Below are 19,242 nucleotides of genomic sequence, written 5' to 3'. Positions count from 1 at the left end.
ATTGAAAGTGAAGGTCATAATTTCAACTAGACTGGCTGAGCAGTGAACCCCCAAGATCTGCATGTCTCTGTCCCCAAGTGCTGCCATTACAGATGGACACTTCTAAGCCTGACTTTTACATGGGTACTGGAGATCTGAACTCAGGTCTTCATACTTGTGCAGCAAGCACTTTACAACCTGAGTCCTCTCCCCAGACCACTTTCTTTTTCCATCAAAAGGAAAAATAAAGTGAACCTCTTACAATAAAATATGGACACTTTCCAATTCCAAAAGAGAAAATGATGGCAGTGCATTGGTGTTGCATTAAGATATGGAATGAGGAGCCTGCAATCAACTAGAGTCAGCAGTTCCACACTGGCCTGCTGCTTGTTGTCCTCCTAAATTGGCAATCTCAGAGCAAATTCTGCTTCAGCCTATCATTATAGCCTTTGCTTGTTTCAGGATATTCGAAATCAAAGAATCCATCGCAAGCTTCGAAAAGCTGAATTGGCAAAACTTCAGCAGACCCTGAACGCACTAAATGAGAAGGCAGCATTTTATGAAGATCAGATTAATTACTATGACACCTACATCAAGACTTGTTTAGACAACCTAAAAAGGAAGTGAGTTCAAATCACCTCGTGTTCATTCACAATGTCATGATTGGCAGGAGATACAGTCCTGGGTTGGGATTGGAAGTAAACTTTTTATTCCATTTTATAGCCAACAAGTAGAGTCTCAATTATATCATCAACTGCTGTGACTTAAGAATGAATTTGACAGGTTTTAAACTTCCTATTGGCTCTAACATTAAAATATGTCAGTTACGCTATTATATTTTAAGTAAATAGCATCAACTTTGAAGAAATACTTTCTTTCCTATTCTTAGTCAAAGGTGCTTTCAAAACACTATTATAACATATATATATGTGTGTGTGTGTGTGTGTGTGTGTGTGTGTGTTTGGAATGTTTATGGTGAACATTCTTGATAATTTTATATTCTTGATAATGTTAAATAAGCCAAATATTTGCTAATTACATAGAGCAACATGATTTTAAATTATTTAGTGTTTTTTTTTAGGTCATTACTGACATAACAGGCCAAATTTGGCAGCTCTCTAATTTCCATTAGCATACATATTATAGATCCTTTTTTAATATTTTATTTTATCATTTTTATTTTATGTGTATGAGTGTATTGCCTGCATGCATGTGGGTGCACCCGTGTCGTCCAATGCCGCAGAAGTCAGAAGAGGGCATCAGATTCCCCTGAAACTGGAGTTAAGGAAAGTTCATAGCCACCATGTGGGTGCTGGGAATGGAACCCAGGTCCTCTGCAAGAGCAGTTAGTGTTCTTAACTGCTGAGCCATCTCTCCAGCCCCCATATTATAGATCTTTATACACAATATAATTACTCAGTGAATATTTTTCACTGATAATTATTCTTATCACTAGGCTAGGGTCAATGCTAATCAAAAAAAAAATTTTTTTTTTTTGGTCTTTTTGAAGCAGGGTCTCCCTGTGGCCCCAGCTGTCCTAGAACTCACTGTGTAGACCAGGCTGACCTTGAACTCACAGAGATCCACCAGCTTCTGCCTCCCAAGTGCTGGGACTACAGGTGTGCGCCACCAGGCCTGGCTCTAATCAAATTTTAATTGCCCATTCAAATATGTAATACAATATTTTCATATAACCTTTGTCAGCAAAAAGCAATAGGAAATAAAACTGTGGGAAAATCAATTGCATTAATCCTAGATGATCTGATGAAGGGAAGTTGTCTCATCACCCCAGTCAGTCTGAGTTTTCATTCATTTGCATGTGGGTCATATATAGGCCTTTTTACACTACAGCTGGGAAGAAGAACTTGACCAAGCTAATTTTCAGTAGGAATAATTGTTAGCGGTTTGCTTTACATAGCTGGTACAGCAACTCTAAGCCACAAACTCTGTAGTCCTAATGTAGCTTCTGAGACATTATGCAATCTTGAACCAGTGCCAGTGAACTCTTGAGCCTCAGTGTTCTCCTGTTTAACATAGGATTGAGAGTACCAGCTTCACAAGTATTGTTATGACAGCTAAATGAAAGGACTTTACGCAACGAAATACATTAATTTAGAAGCACATGAAAACTGCACATTTGGTAAATACAAAGTAATATGTATAAAGTATTTAGAACAGTCAGGCACATAGTATTTGTTAAATTAAAGCAATTCTAGTAATACCTTTACTTCAGAATAGAAAGTTCATTTGATTACTACAGAGCCACTTACAGTGACTTACAAGACAGTCAGTTCAAGATACCTGTGAACACAGTGTAATTTTTGTTTTAAAAAAAAGTGACCAACTTCAGTCACTTAGGAAACCAGTTTGGTAGTGATTTTCGAATATGGAGAACATTGTCAACTATCAGAAAATGAAAAGGCGCATGCTTGGGTTCAGGGGAGCTGACTGTGCACAGTGGGGTCCCTTGGGCTGCTGTGCCACCAGGAGCATTGTTACAACAGGTGGTCTGTTCACTTTCTCAGAAATTCTCGGAGATCAATTAAACTAGATGGAAAAGCAGAACCCAGAGGAATGAAGAGAGCGAAGCCAGTGAGATACACAGCAGCAAAGCTGCATGAGAAAGGCATCCTGTTGGGCATAGATGACCTTCAAACAAACCAGTGAGTGTCACCTGGCATCTGCAGAGAACCCTCACACAAGCTGACTCAGCATTCCTCTGCTTCCCTGGACCACCGAAAGAGCTTTGTTTGGTCTATCAGGGCTTATCCCGGATTACAGATCACTGGGCTTTCCTTCAGGCCTTTAGCATCAGTTCTGTGAAATGTGAATCTAGAAGCTGCAGGTCTCCCCTGGGCCTTCAAAAGAAGGGTGCCTTTTCATCGTGATTCAAGTAAATGGCTACAGCTGTTCAGCAGTTGTCTTTCTAGTTTCAAAACCATAGGCTGTGCCAGCTCCTGGTCAGAACCAGGAGTTCATCAGTGTGCTGGGGGGTGTGAATTCAAGGTAGAAAGAGAAACAGAAACCCTGGTCCATAGCCCCAGCAGATACACCATGCTTCTTCCTTTGCAGAGTACAGGGAGTCCCTTGCTGCTCATGCCCTTCTCATCTGTCTCAAGAGCTGTCAGCACTTACTTTAGCCTCCTCCTTTTTCAGGGTCTGGTCCACAAAACCTCCTAAGCAAGCTCAGAGAAACTGCCTCCTCTTCCCTTGAAGTTTCTATAAAAATTGCCATCTAACGTACTCAATTTCTCTGGTAGCCATATAGGTTGATATTTAATTCTCTCATATATCCGCTATTTCTTTTGTAATAAATCACCCACTTCAGATCTCAATAGTAGCCTTCAGACCTAATGTTTAGGGAGTGGAGTTGGGAGAAGATGATACGAGGTGTTTGGTGACTTCCTTAGAATCTTCCCAGCAGGCTGTTCGCTGGTCCTAAGTTGAGTTTCTTTCTGCATTAAGGGTTTATTTGTAATTCCACATGTGTTATTGCTCCTCTTTTCAATAGGTTTAAGAATGTTACATTCGATATCGTAGCTACCGAAGATGTGGGCATCTTTGACGTCAGATCAAAGTTCCTCAGTGTCGAGATGGAGAAGGTACAACTCAATATTCAGGTGAGAGGATTTCTGTAGATCAAGGGTGGATTTTACATGAGGGCCATTGTGACTCTCTTTGCCTCACACCTCTCATGACAGCAGTTGAAACTCAAGCCACAAATGCACTTACATTGGCAGTGTTCATTAAGCAGATTTTTTTTCAAGCTGTGATTTTGTTTTCAAATAGAAAGAATTTAAGATACTTTTTGATAGCAAACTGTAGCAGCTGATTTTTCTGGGCCACAATTCTGTGTTGAGTTAAAAGAATATGATATAAAAGTATTCAGCTATGAAATAAAGATTGGAAAGTGTCCTTATGTAATAAGCTTGCATTTTTTCCTAAGACCATGTATTAGTCAGGGTTCTCCAAAGAAACAGAACTGGTAGAATGAATATATATATATGTATAGAGATTTATCAGCTTAGCTCACAGGATAAGAGTCCGAGTAGTCCAACAATGGCTGCACCACACTGGAGAGGCTGAGAATCTGTAGTCGCTCAGTCCACAAGGCTGGATGTCTCAGTAGTCCCAATCTGGCGCTGAAAGTCTGACAAATTCCAAAAGATCAGCTAGTCTTCAGTCTACAGCAGCAAGACGAACTCACCAGCGAGAGAGAAGGCAAGCAGCAAGAAGCCAGGCGTTCTCCTCTGCCTTGGCCTTTTATATGGGCTGCCATCAGAAGGTAACACCCATATTTAGTGTGTGTCTTCCAGCTTCAGATGATCCAATCAAGAAGATCTCTTTCATTTCAGTTAATCCCAGATCCAGTCAAGTTGACACCCAGGATTAGCTATCACAGGCCATAAATCCCAAATCAGGACTTTCCTGATCTCATTTTTCCTTTTCTAAAAATAGTTGTAAACATGTCTTAAATCTATTCATTAAATGTTTGGGCTCACAAGAATGAGAGACATTATCCAAAGCACATATCTAAGAAATTTTTAAAATGTGTTTGCAATATGAATTATCACAATTTTATCATTAAAAAATTTTAAACAGAACATTTGGACAGAAACCGAGAAATCAAGTTTATGTACAAAAGAGAGAATTGAAGGAAAATCTGCAAGGAAAATGTTTATCTAGCACTAATTTCCTAATCTTAGTACAGGATCATTTGGGAGAAATAATGGAGTCTTTCTTTTTAAGCTAACACCTGTTTGCCTGAGCCTCAAGAATCTTATAATATGGTTTCCAGGTTTTCTGCATAGATCTTTGGGATTCATCCTGCTGAGCTCTGGGTGATGTAAGATCTGGCCACATTGCCAGCTCAGCCCATGGCTCCATGCTCTGAATTCCTGCCCTTTGTGGGAGCTGATACCCTTTTCTGTTCAGCATCCCTGTGAGCTTAAAAAGAAAAATAGAACCTGAATGGCTTCCATAAGGACAATAAGATAAGCAAGTAAGTTGGAGTTCCAAGAGAAAACTACGAGATGATGTGTAATTATGAAAGGTCTACTTATCAGTCAGTCTTGTTTTCTACCTCCTATTGAATGTCATTAAATGTATTCATCTAGCAATACAGGTAGAGACAGTGTTCTGTTACTTTATGTGACAGATAGATATGAGAAGAGAAAACGTGTGATGCACCATGGTTAGCAGTTCTTCTGTAGAAATGGCAATGATAAATATGGTTGCCAAAAAGGAAATGACCCGAGGCCGGTCAGTATCAAATGGACAGACGCACCACAGGTGATGAGAAGACGCCCCCATTAGTTTACAGAGCTAGCTCAGGAGTTCCATGGATGTCCAGTACAAACACCAGGCTTTGCTTGCCCCTTTGCTGAGGATTCAGTATACAGTAGGATTAACTACCTGCACTGTTCATGTAACATACATAAGATGTGTGCAGGTTGCTGATATGCCCCAGATTTTTTTTTATTAACATGATCAACAAGGTGTGGTGGCTTATACCTGTACTCTTAGTACCCGAGAAGAGAGGCTAAGGCAGGAGGATTTTCAGGAGCTTGAGGCCAGCCTAAGCACATAGTGAGTTACAGGTCAATCTGGGCTAAAAGGTGAGACCCTGTCTCAATTAATAACAGTTGATTAAAACAAAAAACATGCAAGATGTAGCTAAGAAGTTTGCAGCGTAGGCAAAATAAAATGCAGGGTCCCTTTGTTCAAAATGATGAAAGATTTTAGGCGGACAGCAGAAGAGCATGAAACCAAGTATGTGCAGGGCCCTTGTGAACATGAGCCCTATGTACCTGCATAGTTTGCATGCGATGGAGACAGCAGTCCAGTTTGCTCTCTGTTGCTGTGATAAACACCATGACCAAAAGCAGCTTGAGGACAAAAAGGTTCATTTCACTCCTCAGTCCATCAAGGGAAGTCAGGGCAGGAGCTCAAGCAGAAACTTGGTGACCAGAACTGAGGTCAAGACCATGGAGGAGCACTTACTAGCTTGCTTGACCCTGGCTTGCTCAGCTAACTTTTAGTTTGTTTGTTTGTTTGTTTGAATAAATTTATTTTAATTTTTTAAATTTTATTATTTTTATGTGTATGCAATAATTGCCTGCATGTAGGTAAGTGCACCCGTGTCGTGCAGTGCTCACAGAGGACAGAAGAAGCTGTCGGATCCACTGGGACTGGAGTTATGGACAGTTGTTAGCTGTTAGGGTGCTGGGATTCAAACCTGGATCTTCTGCAAAAACAACCAGTGTTCTTAACCACTGAGCCATCTCTCCAGCCCCACTTATTTTAATTTTTATGACAGTCAAACAATCTTGTGTACACTCGTCTATCCCAAAGCTTCTATCCAGTTGCCTTTTAATTTTTTTATTATTTTTATTTTATGTGTATGCGTGTATTGCCTGTGTGTAGGTAAGTGCACCCGTGTCGTGCAATGCCTACAGAGGACAGAAGAGGCTATCGGATCCCCTGGAACTGGAGTTACAGACAGTTGTTAGCTGCCATGTGGATGCTGGGATTTGAACCCAGGTCTTCTGCAAGAACAGTCCGTGTTCTTAACTGCTGAGCCATCTCTCCAGCCCCCTAGTTGCCTTTTAAACAGCATCTGGAGCATGTCCCCTGCTGCCATGGGAGTCCTTGAACTTTTCAAGAGCAATGTCTACCTGCTTTGTGTAAAACTTGCAGGTGCATTTCCATTCAGTCAAGCTGACTTTGTACATTCCATTTAACAGGTCTCCACAATCTGGGCCCAAGTAAGCCATCCAAATGAAAGCATTCAACCAAGTAGCTATAATTAAAAGAAACAACTCTTATTGATAGATCAAACTTCATCCGGTTTTCCTCAGTCATTTATCACAGGGTTCTTCAGTATTAAGTTTGTCTACATGCTCTTTTCAGGTCAGACATTTGATCAACATTATTATAATCAGCTACCTTTCTTATACAGCCCAGGCCCACCTGCCTAGGGATGCTACTGCCCACAGTGGACTAGGCCCTCCTACATCAACCAGCAATCAGGAAAATTCCCCAAAGACAGGCTCACAGGCCAATCTCATGGAGGAAATTCCTCAACTGAGCTTCCCTTGGTGTCTCTAGTTTGTGTCAAGTTGACAAAACTAACCAGCCCAGCAGCCGAACATATAATCCCTGTCAAAGGAAAAGTCAAGCTTCTCCTTTTATACATGGCTTTTAGATAGTGACATGAATCTGTAAATTACTAAAGAAAAGCATGAGGGTGGGTGTTGGACTGACAGCAGGGGAAAGGAGAGATGTTTGGGGGAGGACTAGGAAGTTCCTTCCAGCATCGCAGCTGTCTTTAGATCATTGTCAACCCATTCTCCATTCATTTCCTAAAGAAAGCTATGGGCTGGAATTCTGTCCTGTAACTATCAGCCACCTATTCAGAGGAGAGTATGAACTGTGTTGCAGATGTACTGCTTACAAACGTAATGGCCAGTGTTTATTGGGGGCAGCATTGTTCCTCTCCAGGAGAACTCTTTGTGGAAAGAGGCAGCTGGGGCCCAAGCTCTTTAACTCCTGGATTTCAGCTGGTCGTGAGACAAGGTGGCTACAAAGGACTTGAGCCACCTTATCTCAGTAGCTCTCGCCTATAGCACCCTGGTGAAGTTGGCAGCCTTATCCTCAGTGTGCACACTGCAGTAGGGTTAGCTCATGTTATAGTCTTGAGATAGCAAAGGACAAAGCCGAGACTAAAATCTGACCTTCTAACCATGAACATTGCCATGTTTTGTCAGCTCTCTGCCTCACAAGTCCCCGCTAATTCCCCCATCACAGCTAATCACATTGATTTCATTCTTTCCCAAAAGACTGATTAACTTGCTGCTTTTCCCAAAGGAAAAGTGAATCTCCACTGCACTCAGATAGGCAAAAGTCTTGAAGAACAGACTTCAGTTCCCATGCAGTTTCAGTTCTAGAAGCTTAGCTGGGTAATGCAGGGCTGGAGCTGAGCACAGCTGGAGGTAATTGGGACTGTGGAGGAGGACATGGCAAGAGCCAACATTCCATCCCTTCATGTAGACTCCAACTTCTTCAGGGAGCCTGCTTTGTAGAGTCCTTATGTTACCATTTAGAACCAAGAAATCTCAAAAATAGAAGTAATTAAATGAGACCTGGGTGTTATTAGTCCAGTACAGTTTAGGATGGTGTCTTCTACTCAGGAAAGACTGCTTTCCCTGGACTGTGCAATTGAAAAATGATGTCACTTGCTGTCGTGCATACGGCTGGTGAAGTCTGATGGTTTGTTTTAGAAAACCGATTTCCTGTGTTTATAGTGGCAATGAAAGACCAATAGTCCAACTTGAGACTGAGGGCTTGTTTTCAGGAAGGACTTGTTTGGGGCAGTGCTCTGCAAAGCTTGGTCCTGTCATTGCGTCAGTAGGTAATATAATCTACTCCTCCAAACACACATATGTATGTTTATATAAAGCACACGCACTTCTGTCAGCATTCTCAAGTGTGCTTTATAAAGTTTATACAAGGCAAAAATGTTTAACAAATGAAAAATAATGACTTCTAATATTCACTTTACTCCCCACTGGATGGTCTCACTTATTCCACTTTGAAAACACAACTTTTCTAAAGAATATATCCCATTTCACTAAAACATTTGGGCTTCTAATTGTTCAGTTAAAAGTTGAAATTAAGGGGCTAGTGAAATGGCTCAGGGGATAGGGGCACTTACTGCACAAACCTGACAGCCTAAATTTGATCCCTGAACCCACATGGTGGAAGGAAAGAACATACTCTCACAAGTGGTCCTCTGACCTCCACAGGTACACAGTAGCACATGTGAGCACCCCACCCCCATGTGTGCACCTCCCCCCTGATAAATAAATGTAATTTTTAAGTTGAAATTAAAATTATGTATCTGATAATAAGTTGATGAAAACAGTTTTCTTTCATACGGTTACTTTTGCTGAGGCAAAAACTCAGAACACCTCACATGCAAGGTAGCTCTCTACCACAAAATTAGAACCCTGTCTTTCCCTGTGTTTTTAAACCATATTCTTTCTTCTAGGATAGCAATTCCCAAAGTGTGGAGTCCTGACCGCAGCATCACTGTCACTTAGGAACTTGTAAAGTGCAACTCTCCCCTCAGAGCTGCAAAAGCAGAAATTCCTGGGCTCGGGTGCAGAATTCCAGGTTCTAACTCGCCTGTGTTGCAAACCAGGTGATTGTTAAACTGATGTCCCAGAAGCCCCTGCTGGGTTACTAGAGCAGCTGAGTCATATCCTTCTAGTATGTTCTTTTGAATGTTGTGAAACAAATATTTAATACTGTTCCCTCTGATTCCAGGATTTGCTTCAGATGCAATATGAAGGCGTTGCTGTAATGAAAATGTTCGATAAGGTTAAAGTGAACGTGAACCTGCTTATATACCTGCTCAACAAGAAGTTCTACGGGAAGTGAAGTGCCTGCCTGGATTCCACATCACCTGGATCGAGAAATGAATCTGTCTAGTATTTTTGTTTTCAAACATGATTTAAATCACTGCTTATAAACGTGTGATTTTTTTTTTAAGACCAAAACTGTTTGGAAGAATGTACCCATGTGCCTTTTTGATAATCTCTTACTACAGTGGGACACACAAAATGAACTAATGGACACACATCCACATTGTACTGTGGTGTAGGTACTCCGATTTAAACTCTGGGCACCCTGTGATTTGTTCTGAAGTAGGGGGAGAGAGTTTAGCTGACTAGGGACAAATGTATAAACCTATTTTCCTATGAGAAATTTTAAATGTCCTACTTAAATAATGTAACTCTTCATAGATTTTTTTTTAATCTGTGGAGAAATGGAAAGCTAATTAATTTGTAATTAATTGTTTAGACATAGTTCTAAACCCTGTCTTCTGGGAATTATCCGTTTTACAGAGAACTTTTGTGCAATTCAAAATGAAGTTTTTATAAGAAATTGAAAGTGATGATACAATAACACTTTCTGTATAAAAGTATATATTTTATGTGATTTATTCAGTTTACTCAATGGAAGTGCACTACTGCCTCACGGGAAGACTTCTGTACCAGGAGTCTAAGGAACTACGTGGACAGCACTCATAGGCCCCCACCTTCACCCCTCACAATTTATTTGAATACTTCAATTGTGCCTCTCAATTTTTTGTAATGCTATAAAATCAGTATCTAGATGGTTTTTAAATGTATTCTTTAAAAATTGTTTTATGTAAAATAAATGTTACTTAATTACATGATTGTGGTTTTTAGGTTGTCTTAATAAATCCCACTCAGGGGAAGAAGACTCTTGGTGGGTCTTGTCAGGAAAAGAAATGATGTACTTGTAGCTGTGTAAATTGGGGTATAGAGTAATCTGCTCTAAGGAGGAGACACAAAGCACTGGCTGCTGAAAAAAAGACAGGAAAGTTTGTTTTTCTCAGGTTCAACAGTTTATAGGTCAGTAGACCACGGGGCACTGCCAGGATTATTCAGGTTGACCAGTTGGCCTTGTACTCACCACTGATTCTCAACCAGCAAAAAAAGAGGGAAAGAAGTTCAGGATAAAGTACTCAGGTCACTTCTGCTTACTTTCTATTGCCAGGACTAGGTTACGGCCTCCTTGAGTCCTCATCTTGTGGGGGGAGGGGGGTGTTCTTATAACAAAATACCTGAGGCTGGGCACTTTGTAAGAAACATATTTAATTCAAAGTTCTGGGGGGCTAAGAGAATGGTACCTGAATCTGTTAGAGGAAGAAACAAAATGCCAGGAGTAGCCTTACTTTATAACCCACTTTTCTGTCACTAATCCGGTCCCAACAGACACAACTCATTCCCCTAATACCTAATCTAGTCTCTCAAGCACTGCTCCATTCATGAGGGTAGAGCTCCTACAACTTAATTGGCTCCTGAAAGGTCCCACTTCTCAACACCGTTACTGGGAATCAGACTTCAACCTGAGTTTGGGTGAGGACAGACTGCTTCCAAACTTTAGCAATCCCTCACCAGGCAACAAAGAATCCAACTAAAACCAAGGGCAGAAAAGAAGGTGTTGTTATTAAAAGGAAGAAAGAGCATAGTAGGAACTCAGACCCTCAGGCTAGACCCTCTCGACACTTTGTTCATTCATTCCAGAGGTTTATTTTCCTTGGGGATTGTAAAATGTGTTCTTTTGGCACAAGTCAACTTAAGTTTAAGACCTACAGAATTTAGAAAATTCTAATTTTGTAAGTTGGACCTCCTATTTTTGTGACTGTTGCAGGCTTCGTGTATTTTTGACCACATAGAACAATGCTATCTCAACTTGTGGGTGTGGGAGTGTTTTCTTTTAATCATTAGCCTTAATGTGGATTTCTGTACAAAGGAATCAGTTAAGCTTTGCCTTGAGAGTAAACCTCCCTCTACCAGGGCTGGAAAGTGGGGAAAGAGGGCCAGGAACAGTAAGGGGCATCGATCGTTCTTTGTGCCCCAGGAAAAACTTGTGGTGGAAATATATGCATAGGGGCCAAGATTAGGGAGCAAAGGCAGTCTTTCCCAACATCTTTGAAAGGAACTTGTCTTAACTTACTCTAACAGGGAATGATATGCTGGCATGTGTGTGTGTGTGTGTGAGTAAAGATGCTTGGATCATTCTAGTGTCCTCACGGAGAGTTTTCTCTGTTGGCCCTCAAGATGAGGGTGCTCTTGAATGAGGGTCACTGATTGCCCTTTATGAGAGATCTTCAAAGGACCATGGCTGAGTGAACGACTAGAGAAGAAATTCAAGGATAAAGGAGCTACAAGAAGGCTGTGGGAGACCTTCAATCCCAACACTCCGGAGACAGGCAGCTCTCTATGAGAGCAAGGCCAGCCTGGGATGCTTAGCAAGTTCCAGGCCAGCTGGGGCTACAGGGAGATTCTGTCTCAAGCAAAACAAAACAACAAAACACAAAAAGAAGGCACTAGGGACATGGATGTCGATGTTGCTGAGCTAAGTTTGTAGAGGTTGTCGGAGCCAACCTGGGCCTGGGCCCACTCTCAGGATTGAACCATCTCTAAGCCAGGAGCTTGTTCCTTATACCTTAAAATTCCTGAACATCTTCTTCCCCGGGACTCAGACCTGTGCGTTGCACATGTAGAGGCCAGAGGTGAATTTTGGATATCTTCCTCTACCACTCTCCATCTTATTTTCTGAGACGGGTCTCTCACTGCACCCCGAGCTTGCCTTTTCAGCTAGACTACCTGACCAGCAATCCCCCAGAATCCTCCTGTCTCCCTGCTGCCAGCACTGGGGTTACAGGCACACACTGCTATTCCCAGCTTTTACATGGGTTCTGGAGTTCCAAACTCAGAGCCTCGTGTTGCTCAACCTCCCTTCACCCACTGAGCCATCTCCCCAGCGTCCTCCACCGACCCTTTTGCTTTGGGGGAATACTAACACTAAGCAATTGGAACTAATGATTTTTGTGATGCTGGTTCCTGTATTTTGGCCTATTATCATGTTTCCACTAATATAAAAGTGGAAAGGTTGAGGTCTGCCCAGGAAGGCTGCAAGCACCCGTAGTCCCCTAACCTCTACTGCAGCACCTGGCATTTCAAAAGGCAAAAAACCACAGAAGTCCATTCTAGCTGCTTTCCAAGGATGTGCTCTAGTGAACTCCAAGAGGAGGAAGGCCTGTTTGCTTTATTGTGGAAGTTAGTGGCCAAGAAAGAGACAACTCATGTAATCACAATGTGGTATAAAAGACCAGAACTGAAATATGTATGCCAGTGTGTGTATATGTGTGTACCAATTAGAGTTACTATTCATGATGTGATTTTTATGGTTTTGTGGTTACGTGGGGATTTGTAGGACTCCTCAAACATTTTGAGGCAACCACAGAACTCCGAATGGTGAAAGTGGTCTATTTTTGAAAGAGCTCTCATGAGCATTAGGTCTTAATGGCCAGTTATCTCTATAGCTGAAATCAGGACCTGGTTTAAATATTAATCATTAATATTAATGTTAATATTAAAATAGAGTACTCTAAGCTCCCGAAGCTATTTCAGGCCCTGTCAGTCCAGTGTCTTGCAAATAGTTACAGAATCTGGAGAGATGGCTCAGCAGTTAAGAGCACTGGCTGCTCCCACAGAAGACCTGGGTTCGATTCCCAGCATCCACATGGCAGCTTACAACCATCTGTAACTCCAGTTCCAGGGGATCCAATGCCCTCTTCTGGCTTCTGCAGGCATTGAACACATGTGGTGCACTTAACACATTCAGGCAAAACACTCATTAACTACAAACAAAATTTTTAAGAAAAATTTAAATAACGGGTATAGACACAAGTCTGACAATGTTGTGAGGAGACAACCTCACACATACCTCGTGCCCCTCAGGAGCCCAGTACTACTTTAGACTGTTAGCTGCATGGATAGGGCTTTCAACTAATGATCTGGGGATAACTGAATGTCCTCTCAATCTCAAAATAAAGTAGCTGGTATAGACTTACTGGGCTGCCTTGTTTTCCTTAGCCAAAATAAAATTGGAAGAGAAACAGAACTGAAAGATATTGAGTTTACCTAAGTTATCAGGAACCAAAGTTTCTGATTTGTTTTACTTTACTTTGAGACAGGGTCTCATGTAACCCAACTGGCCTCAAACTTGCCATAGCAAGTAGCAGAGGATAGCCTTGAACTCCTAATCCTCCTGGCCTGGCCTTCCAAGTGCTAGGATTACCATTGTGTACCACTGTGGCCTGCTAGAGAAAAGTTTTTTTGGTTTTTGTTTTCTTTTTAACAGATGCTGAATTTGAACCTTTGCTCAGTACCCTAAGCTATATGGGTAGCAAACTACTCTCCTTGTCATCTAATTAGTGGAAATACTTCTTGATCCATTATGAGATACAAACTCTGCTTCTAAACCCAAAATACCAATATTAGTTTGTAACAACAAAAGACAAAAACTCCTGCTGGTTAGTTTGTAACTTATCAAACCTTCTGTTTGCTTAAACAACAAATGCGGAAGTCTTGCACAGAACTTCAAGGGTGGCATCCGGCCTTTGAGTGCCATGTTGCTTTCATCTTATATGTGATCTTGGTATTGCCACAACTAGCTTCCGAAAAGAAATTACTAGAAATTGCCTCTATTGGACTGGCCTGTGGCCATGTCTGAGGGCATCTTCTTGATGAGTGATGTGGGAGGGCCCACTGTGGGTGGTGCCACCCCTGGGCAGGTGGGCCTGTGTTGCATAAGAAAGCAGGCTGAGCAGGGGCCAGGGGAACAAGCCAGTAAGCAGCGTTCTTCCATGGCCTGTGCTCCAGTTCCTGCTTCCAGGTTCCTGCCCTGAGTTCCTACCTTGGGCTCCCTGATGAACTGCGACCTGGGAGATGGAAGCTGAATAAACCCTTTCCTCCCCAAGTTGGTAGTGGTCAGAGTGTTTTGTCACAGGAATGAAGAACAAACTAGGACATGGTCCTTTGTGGGGAAGAGGGAAGATTAATCAATTAAGCAATCAGGTCAAAAGTTAGAGTAAACCCAAAAAAAGTAGAAGAAAAGAAAACTTTGTGCAATGACATACTTGTATGAAAATGTCTCATGAAACCCAGTACTATGCACAATTAATATACACAGTTTTTAAACACTGTGAAAGTTAATGAAATTGGAAATAGCAATAATGGGGCTGGAGAGATGCTCAGAGGTTAAGAGTACTGTATACTCTTGTAGAGGACCTGGATTTGATTCCCAGCACCCACGTGTCAGCTAACAACCATCGGTAACTCTGGTTCCAGGGACTCTGAAGCCCTCTTCTGACCTCCTTGCACCTGTCTACATGCAGGCAATACACTTATACACATAAAATAAAAATAATAATAAAAAATAACAAAAACATGAGAAATGAAAAATAATCACTTCCAACCTCTAACTAGATTGTTAATAGGGGGAACTCAAAATGAATTATGTTAATAACAAAAATGGGGACAAAATTACAGATAAAAATATTTTTGAGGAATAAAATATAGTGTGTAGGGGCCGGAGAGGTGGCTCACCAGTTAAGAGCACTGACTGCTCTTACAGAGGACCCGGATTCGATTCCCAGCACCCACATGGTGGCTATGAACCATCCTTGACTCCAGTTCCAGGGGAATCTGAAGCCCTCTTCTGACCTCCACAGCAATGCTTGACAGAGGCGCACTCACATACAAGCAGGCAATATACTCATACACATAAAATAAAAATAATAAATATTTTAAATATATATAGTGTATATATATACAATAGAGTATATATTTTATACTCTATTATATATATATACATGTGCATATGTATATATTTATACATATATATGTTTGTTTTTGTTTTTGAGAGGGTTCCCCCATGTAACCCAGGCTGGTCTCAAACTCACCTCTCAGAGTGCTGGGATTCTTGGTGTGTTTCACCACACCCAGCTACTTTTTAAAGAAATTGACATATCTTTATGAAACAAACATCTAGAACAATTCAAACTGTAGGATTCCTAGGAACATGTCAAAAAATGATAAATAGCTTCAAATCTTTAAAACATAAAAAGTATTAATATTTTTTGGAATTGCAAATGATGCACTAAAAGTGCAAAAATGTGGATGAGAAAGTGACTCTCCTACTCAGGAATGAGAATGAAATCAGAAAAGTGCACAAAAAAGATTGAAAAGGTAACAAGTGGGCTGCCGATGCTTCAGCAGGTAAAGGTGCTTGCCCCCAAGTCTAATGACCAGAGTTTGATCCCTGGGACTCACAAGATGGAAAGAGAGGAATTGACTCCTACATGTTGTCCTCTGCTCCCTACCACATGCACACTATAGCATGGGTATGCACATAACACATACACATGCACAAATGAAAAATAAAAATAGAAAAGTATTTAAAAAACAATAATGCGCATATTGCATGCTAATGCCAGGTTGGAGGCCCATGGGTGTTTTACTGGATACTGTAAATTTTCATGCTTAAATACTCTGCAATTTTAAAGGAAATGACAAACCTAATTTGGCCCTCTGTATTCAAGGGTTCCGTCTTCTCAATTCAACCCACTGAGACTAGAAAACATTTTGGGGAAATTGTGCCTGTACTGAACATGTGCACAGACTTTTTCCTGTCATTATTCCCTAAACAATAAAATGCCAACTACTTACACAGCATTTATGATCTGTTAGGCATAAGTATGGAGAGATGACTTCAAATATACCAAAGAATGTGTGTAGGTTATAAGCAAATACTATGCCATTTACTTCAAAGGACTCTGGATCCCCAGATATGACTTTCTTGAATGTCCTGAAACCAATCCCCTTTGGATATTGAAGGACAAGTGTCTATGGAATATTAGTTTGTTTTGTTTCAGACAAGGACTCACTATGCAGCTCAGAACTTGCAAGCCTCAGTATGTGTGTCTCAAGTGCTGGAATTCCAGGTGTGCAGCACTGTGCCTGGCTTCGAATCTCATTCAGCTCTTTTTCCAGCTCTCTTAAAGTCATTTAAAAATGTGTTCCTCTCACCGCCACAGTAGTAGCAACAGCAGCAACACCCGAAGACTTTCTAGAAATCTAATTCTTAGATCACACCCCCCAGACCAACTGCATTACAATCTCTGGAGATGAGGGAGCACAGTAGCTTATCAGGTCTTCCGGGTGACTCTGATCCGTGCTAAAGTTTGAGTGTCATGGCCACAAAGTTTCTCAAAATTTTGATCAGGGAACCTTCACAGCTCACCATCATCTGAGAGCATTTCTAGTACAGAGGTCTGGGATGGAGTCCAGGAATCTGCACTGTGGGTGCTAAAAGTTACAGCCATTGCTTTTGAAAGTGGTTTCAACTTTTGGAAAATGCTCTATTAATAACTCACAATCCTTAGAGAATACTACAGAGAGGAAGAGATACCTCATTCAATCCCACTCTCCCTTTATTCCATGTACTTCAACCCCATTCCGAAAGATGCTTTAGTTAATATGCAGAAATAATTGAAGCATTATGTTATTTCAAGATCCTTCTTCCTTTGTTCTAATAACTCAGTCCCTAAAAGTATCCTCCTAAACTTAAGAGCTTTGAATAATGGTTAAAACCATTTTCCACAATTCCACCATTCTGTGTGTATGCGTGTGTGTATGTTTTCGTGTTCATGTGTGTGTGGATGATGTGGAGACCTGAACACAACCTGACGCGTCATTCCTCAGGTACCATCCACCTTGTTTTTGAGACAGGATCTCTCACTGCTCTGGAGCTCAACAAAAAAGCTAGGGAGCCCCAGGGATCTGCTTGTCTCTGACTCCTAAGTACTGAAATTACAAATGTGTACCACCCAGACAGTTTTTACATTAACTCTGGGGATGAAACTCAGGTGCACAGGCTTACACTTTGCTCATTGCACTTGCCCCCAGCTCCTCTACTACTTTTTAAAGAGTTTTGTTTGTTTAAGAGTATAATTTCTTGAATAATGGACAGAAACAGCACTAATCATGGAGAGAGCTGAAGATAACCTGTTTTCTCAAGTTTTGCTCTCTACAGTTTTATTTACCAGAAGCCAGATATTAAATGGAAAATCCAGAAATAAACAATTCTGGGAAGGATGTTGGAACCTCATTCCTCCTTTCTTTTAATTTTTTTTTTTGTGTGTTTTTGAGACAGGGTCTCCCTGTAGCCACAGCTGGCTTGGAACTCAATATGTAGACCAGGCTGGCCTTGAACTCACAGAGATCTGCCTGCCTCTGCCTCCCGAGGGCTGGGACTAAAGGCATGCACCACACCCAGCTTACCTCATTCCATTCTAACCTGGGATTTTGTGAACGCATTTTTTTTGCTTTGCTTATTCACACTGTATCACTACAAGCCTGTTAAGGGCCATCTTGGATCAATCTTCCCAGTATCCTAGTGCTTGTGACTAAGTACCCCTTATTTTACTTAACGATGACCCAAAGCACAAAAATAATGATGCACAGGAGATTTCAAAACCCCTGAAAGGGCAGATAAGCCCTGATACTGACTGAGGAGGTAGTGGGGGACACAGTATCCTAGCACTCCAGAATTCAGGCATCGATTAGGACGGCTTGGAACTATCCCTGGGAATAAAGGGCAACCACTGTGCTTTCATTTAGTATCTTTAAAATGTCAAAAAATTGTTACTTGTTTTATTGCTTTTCTTTTGCACACTATATGTCACTGATCCCGATAAGTCTTCTTCAGGTTTAAGCAACTGAAATTGGACTGTTCCTTACAGTCACTGGTATGGCCCGCCTTAATTGACGTCATTTTTCTTTTTCTTGTCTGTGGTCCATCATAGTGATGAATCTAACAGCGGCATTTTAGGAATAATGAAAAAATGCTGTTATTGTATGCAGTAATATTTTAATGGTTCCCACCTCCTCTTGAATGTGCTTTCCCAGAAAATTGAATTGGGAAAGATTTTAAACAGCATTGTTTAGCTGGATAATTGCACAATGTCCTGAACAACGAGGCGCTGCAGCTGTGGGGGTGATGGGAGAACATGTCCTCTGAACTAGTGTTTTCTCCATCGGTTGAAATGCTAGGGTTCTAGTTGGGGATTATTTTTCATACAAAATTCCCTTTTTCAAAGCCTTTGCCACCGGTACAGAATACGTCCTTACTTCGATGTCCTGCGTTGCGGTCCTGGGGGCTCTGGTTGAGGGGGGTGAGGGGTCTAGACCCTGATCTATTCTATCAGCCGGTCTAAAAGTCGCCCTCATTAGAGCCCCGCTCTAAGTAAAATAAGCTGTGGGCTCCTCCTCGCCCTGCCTCCGCCACTACTTCCCTTTGGAGATGAGACTCGAATTTAGCTAAATTCAAACTGCAGCATTCCAAAATGTGTGAAAGACCCTTTGAGAGTTCCCAGGGCGCTTCTCACCCGGGCATCCGGAAGGCGACTCCCGGGCAGACAGCCTGAGCGCCTGGGTCACCCGGGAAGAAGCGGTTCCCACCTGCGGAGCAAGGACAAGCTGCGCTAGGCAACCGAGAGCAGTTAGTTCCACCGCGTCGGAAAGAACAAGTGACTTTCAGAGTATCGGGCACTCTGTCCAACCTCTGGGGACAGCCCTGTCCTTGCAGCATCAACTTTAAAAAAATAATTTATTGAGAACTTCATACATGCATATAAGGTGTTTTTTATCAAATCCATGCCCACTCCCTCTCAACTCTCCCCATAGCTCCCCATCACTGTTTTCTGATAACTTCATGTACCCTTTCTTCTTCTCCTTCTCCTTCCTCTCCCTCTCCTTCTTCTTCTTCCTCCTCCTCCTCCTCTTCCTCCCCCTTCCCCCTCCTCTCCTCCTCCTC

At 41.7% G+C, this 19,242-nt stretch overlaps 1 protein-coding gene and 1 non-coding gene across 2 annotated transcripts in view; one reads left to right on the top strand and one right to left on the bottom strand.

The window, feature by feature from the left end:
* Iqgap2 (IQ motif containing GTPase activating protein 2) overlaps positions 1 to 10,225 on the top strand; it is a 325,046-nt gene extending 314,821 nt beyond the window's left edge. The window contains exons 33-36 of the mRNA XM_008855997.2: positions 442 to 602; positions 2,505 to 2,642; positions 3,491 to 3,599; positions 9,310 to 10,225. Coding sequence (XP_008854219.1) covers positions 442 to 602; positions 2,505 to 2,642; positions 3,491 to 3,599; positions 9,310 to 9,423 — 522 coding nt within the window. The 3' untranslated portion in view covers positions 9,424 to 10,225. The remainder of the gene's footprint in view (positions 1 to 441; positions 603 to 2,504; positions 2,643 to 3,490; positions 3,600 to 9,309) is intronic.
* Positions 6,855 to 6,919, bottom strand: LOC115068091. The gene has a single exon (XR_003847472.1). It is a non-coding gene; the product is annotated as a small nucleolar RNA SNORD78 (small nucleolar RNA).
* Positions 10,226 to 19,242: the final 9,017 nt, after the last annotated feature.

Source organism: Nannospalax galili, unplaced genomic scaffold, assembly GCF_000622305.1.
Source record: "Nannospalax galili isolate Female #2095 unplaced genomic scaffold, S.galili_v1.0 scaffold907, whole genome shotgun sequence".
NCBI classification, from domain to species: domain Eukaryota; kingdom Metazoa; phylum Chordata; class Mammalia; order Rodentia; family Spalacidae; genus Nannospalax; species Nannospalax galili.
The sequence above is the reverse complement of the archived record's forward strand: the minus strand, read 5'-3'. Positions and strand labels throughout refer to the sequence as shown.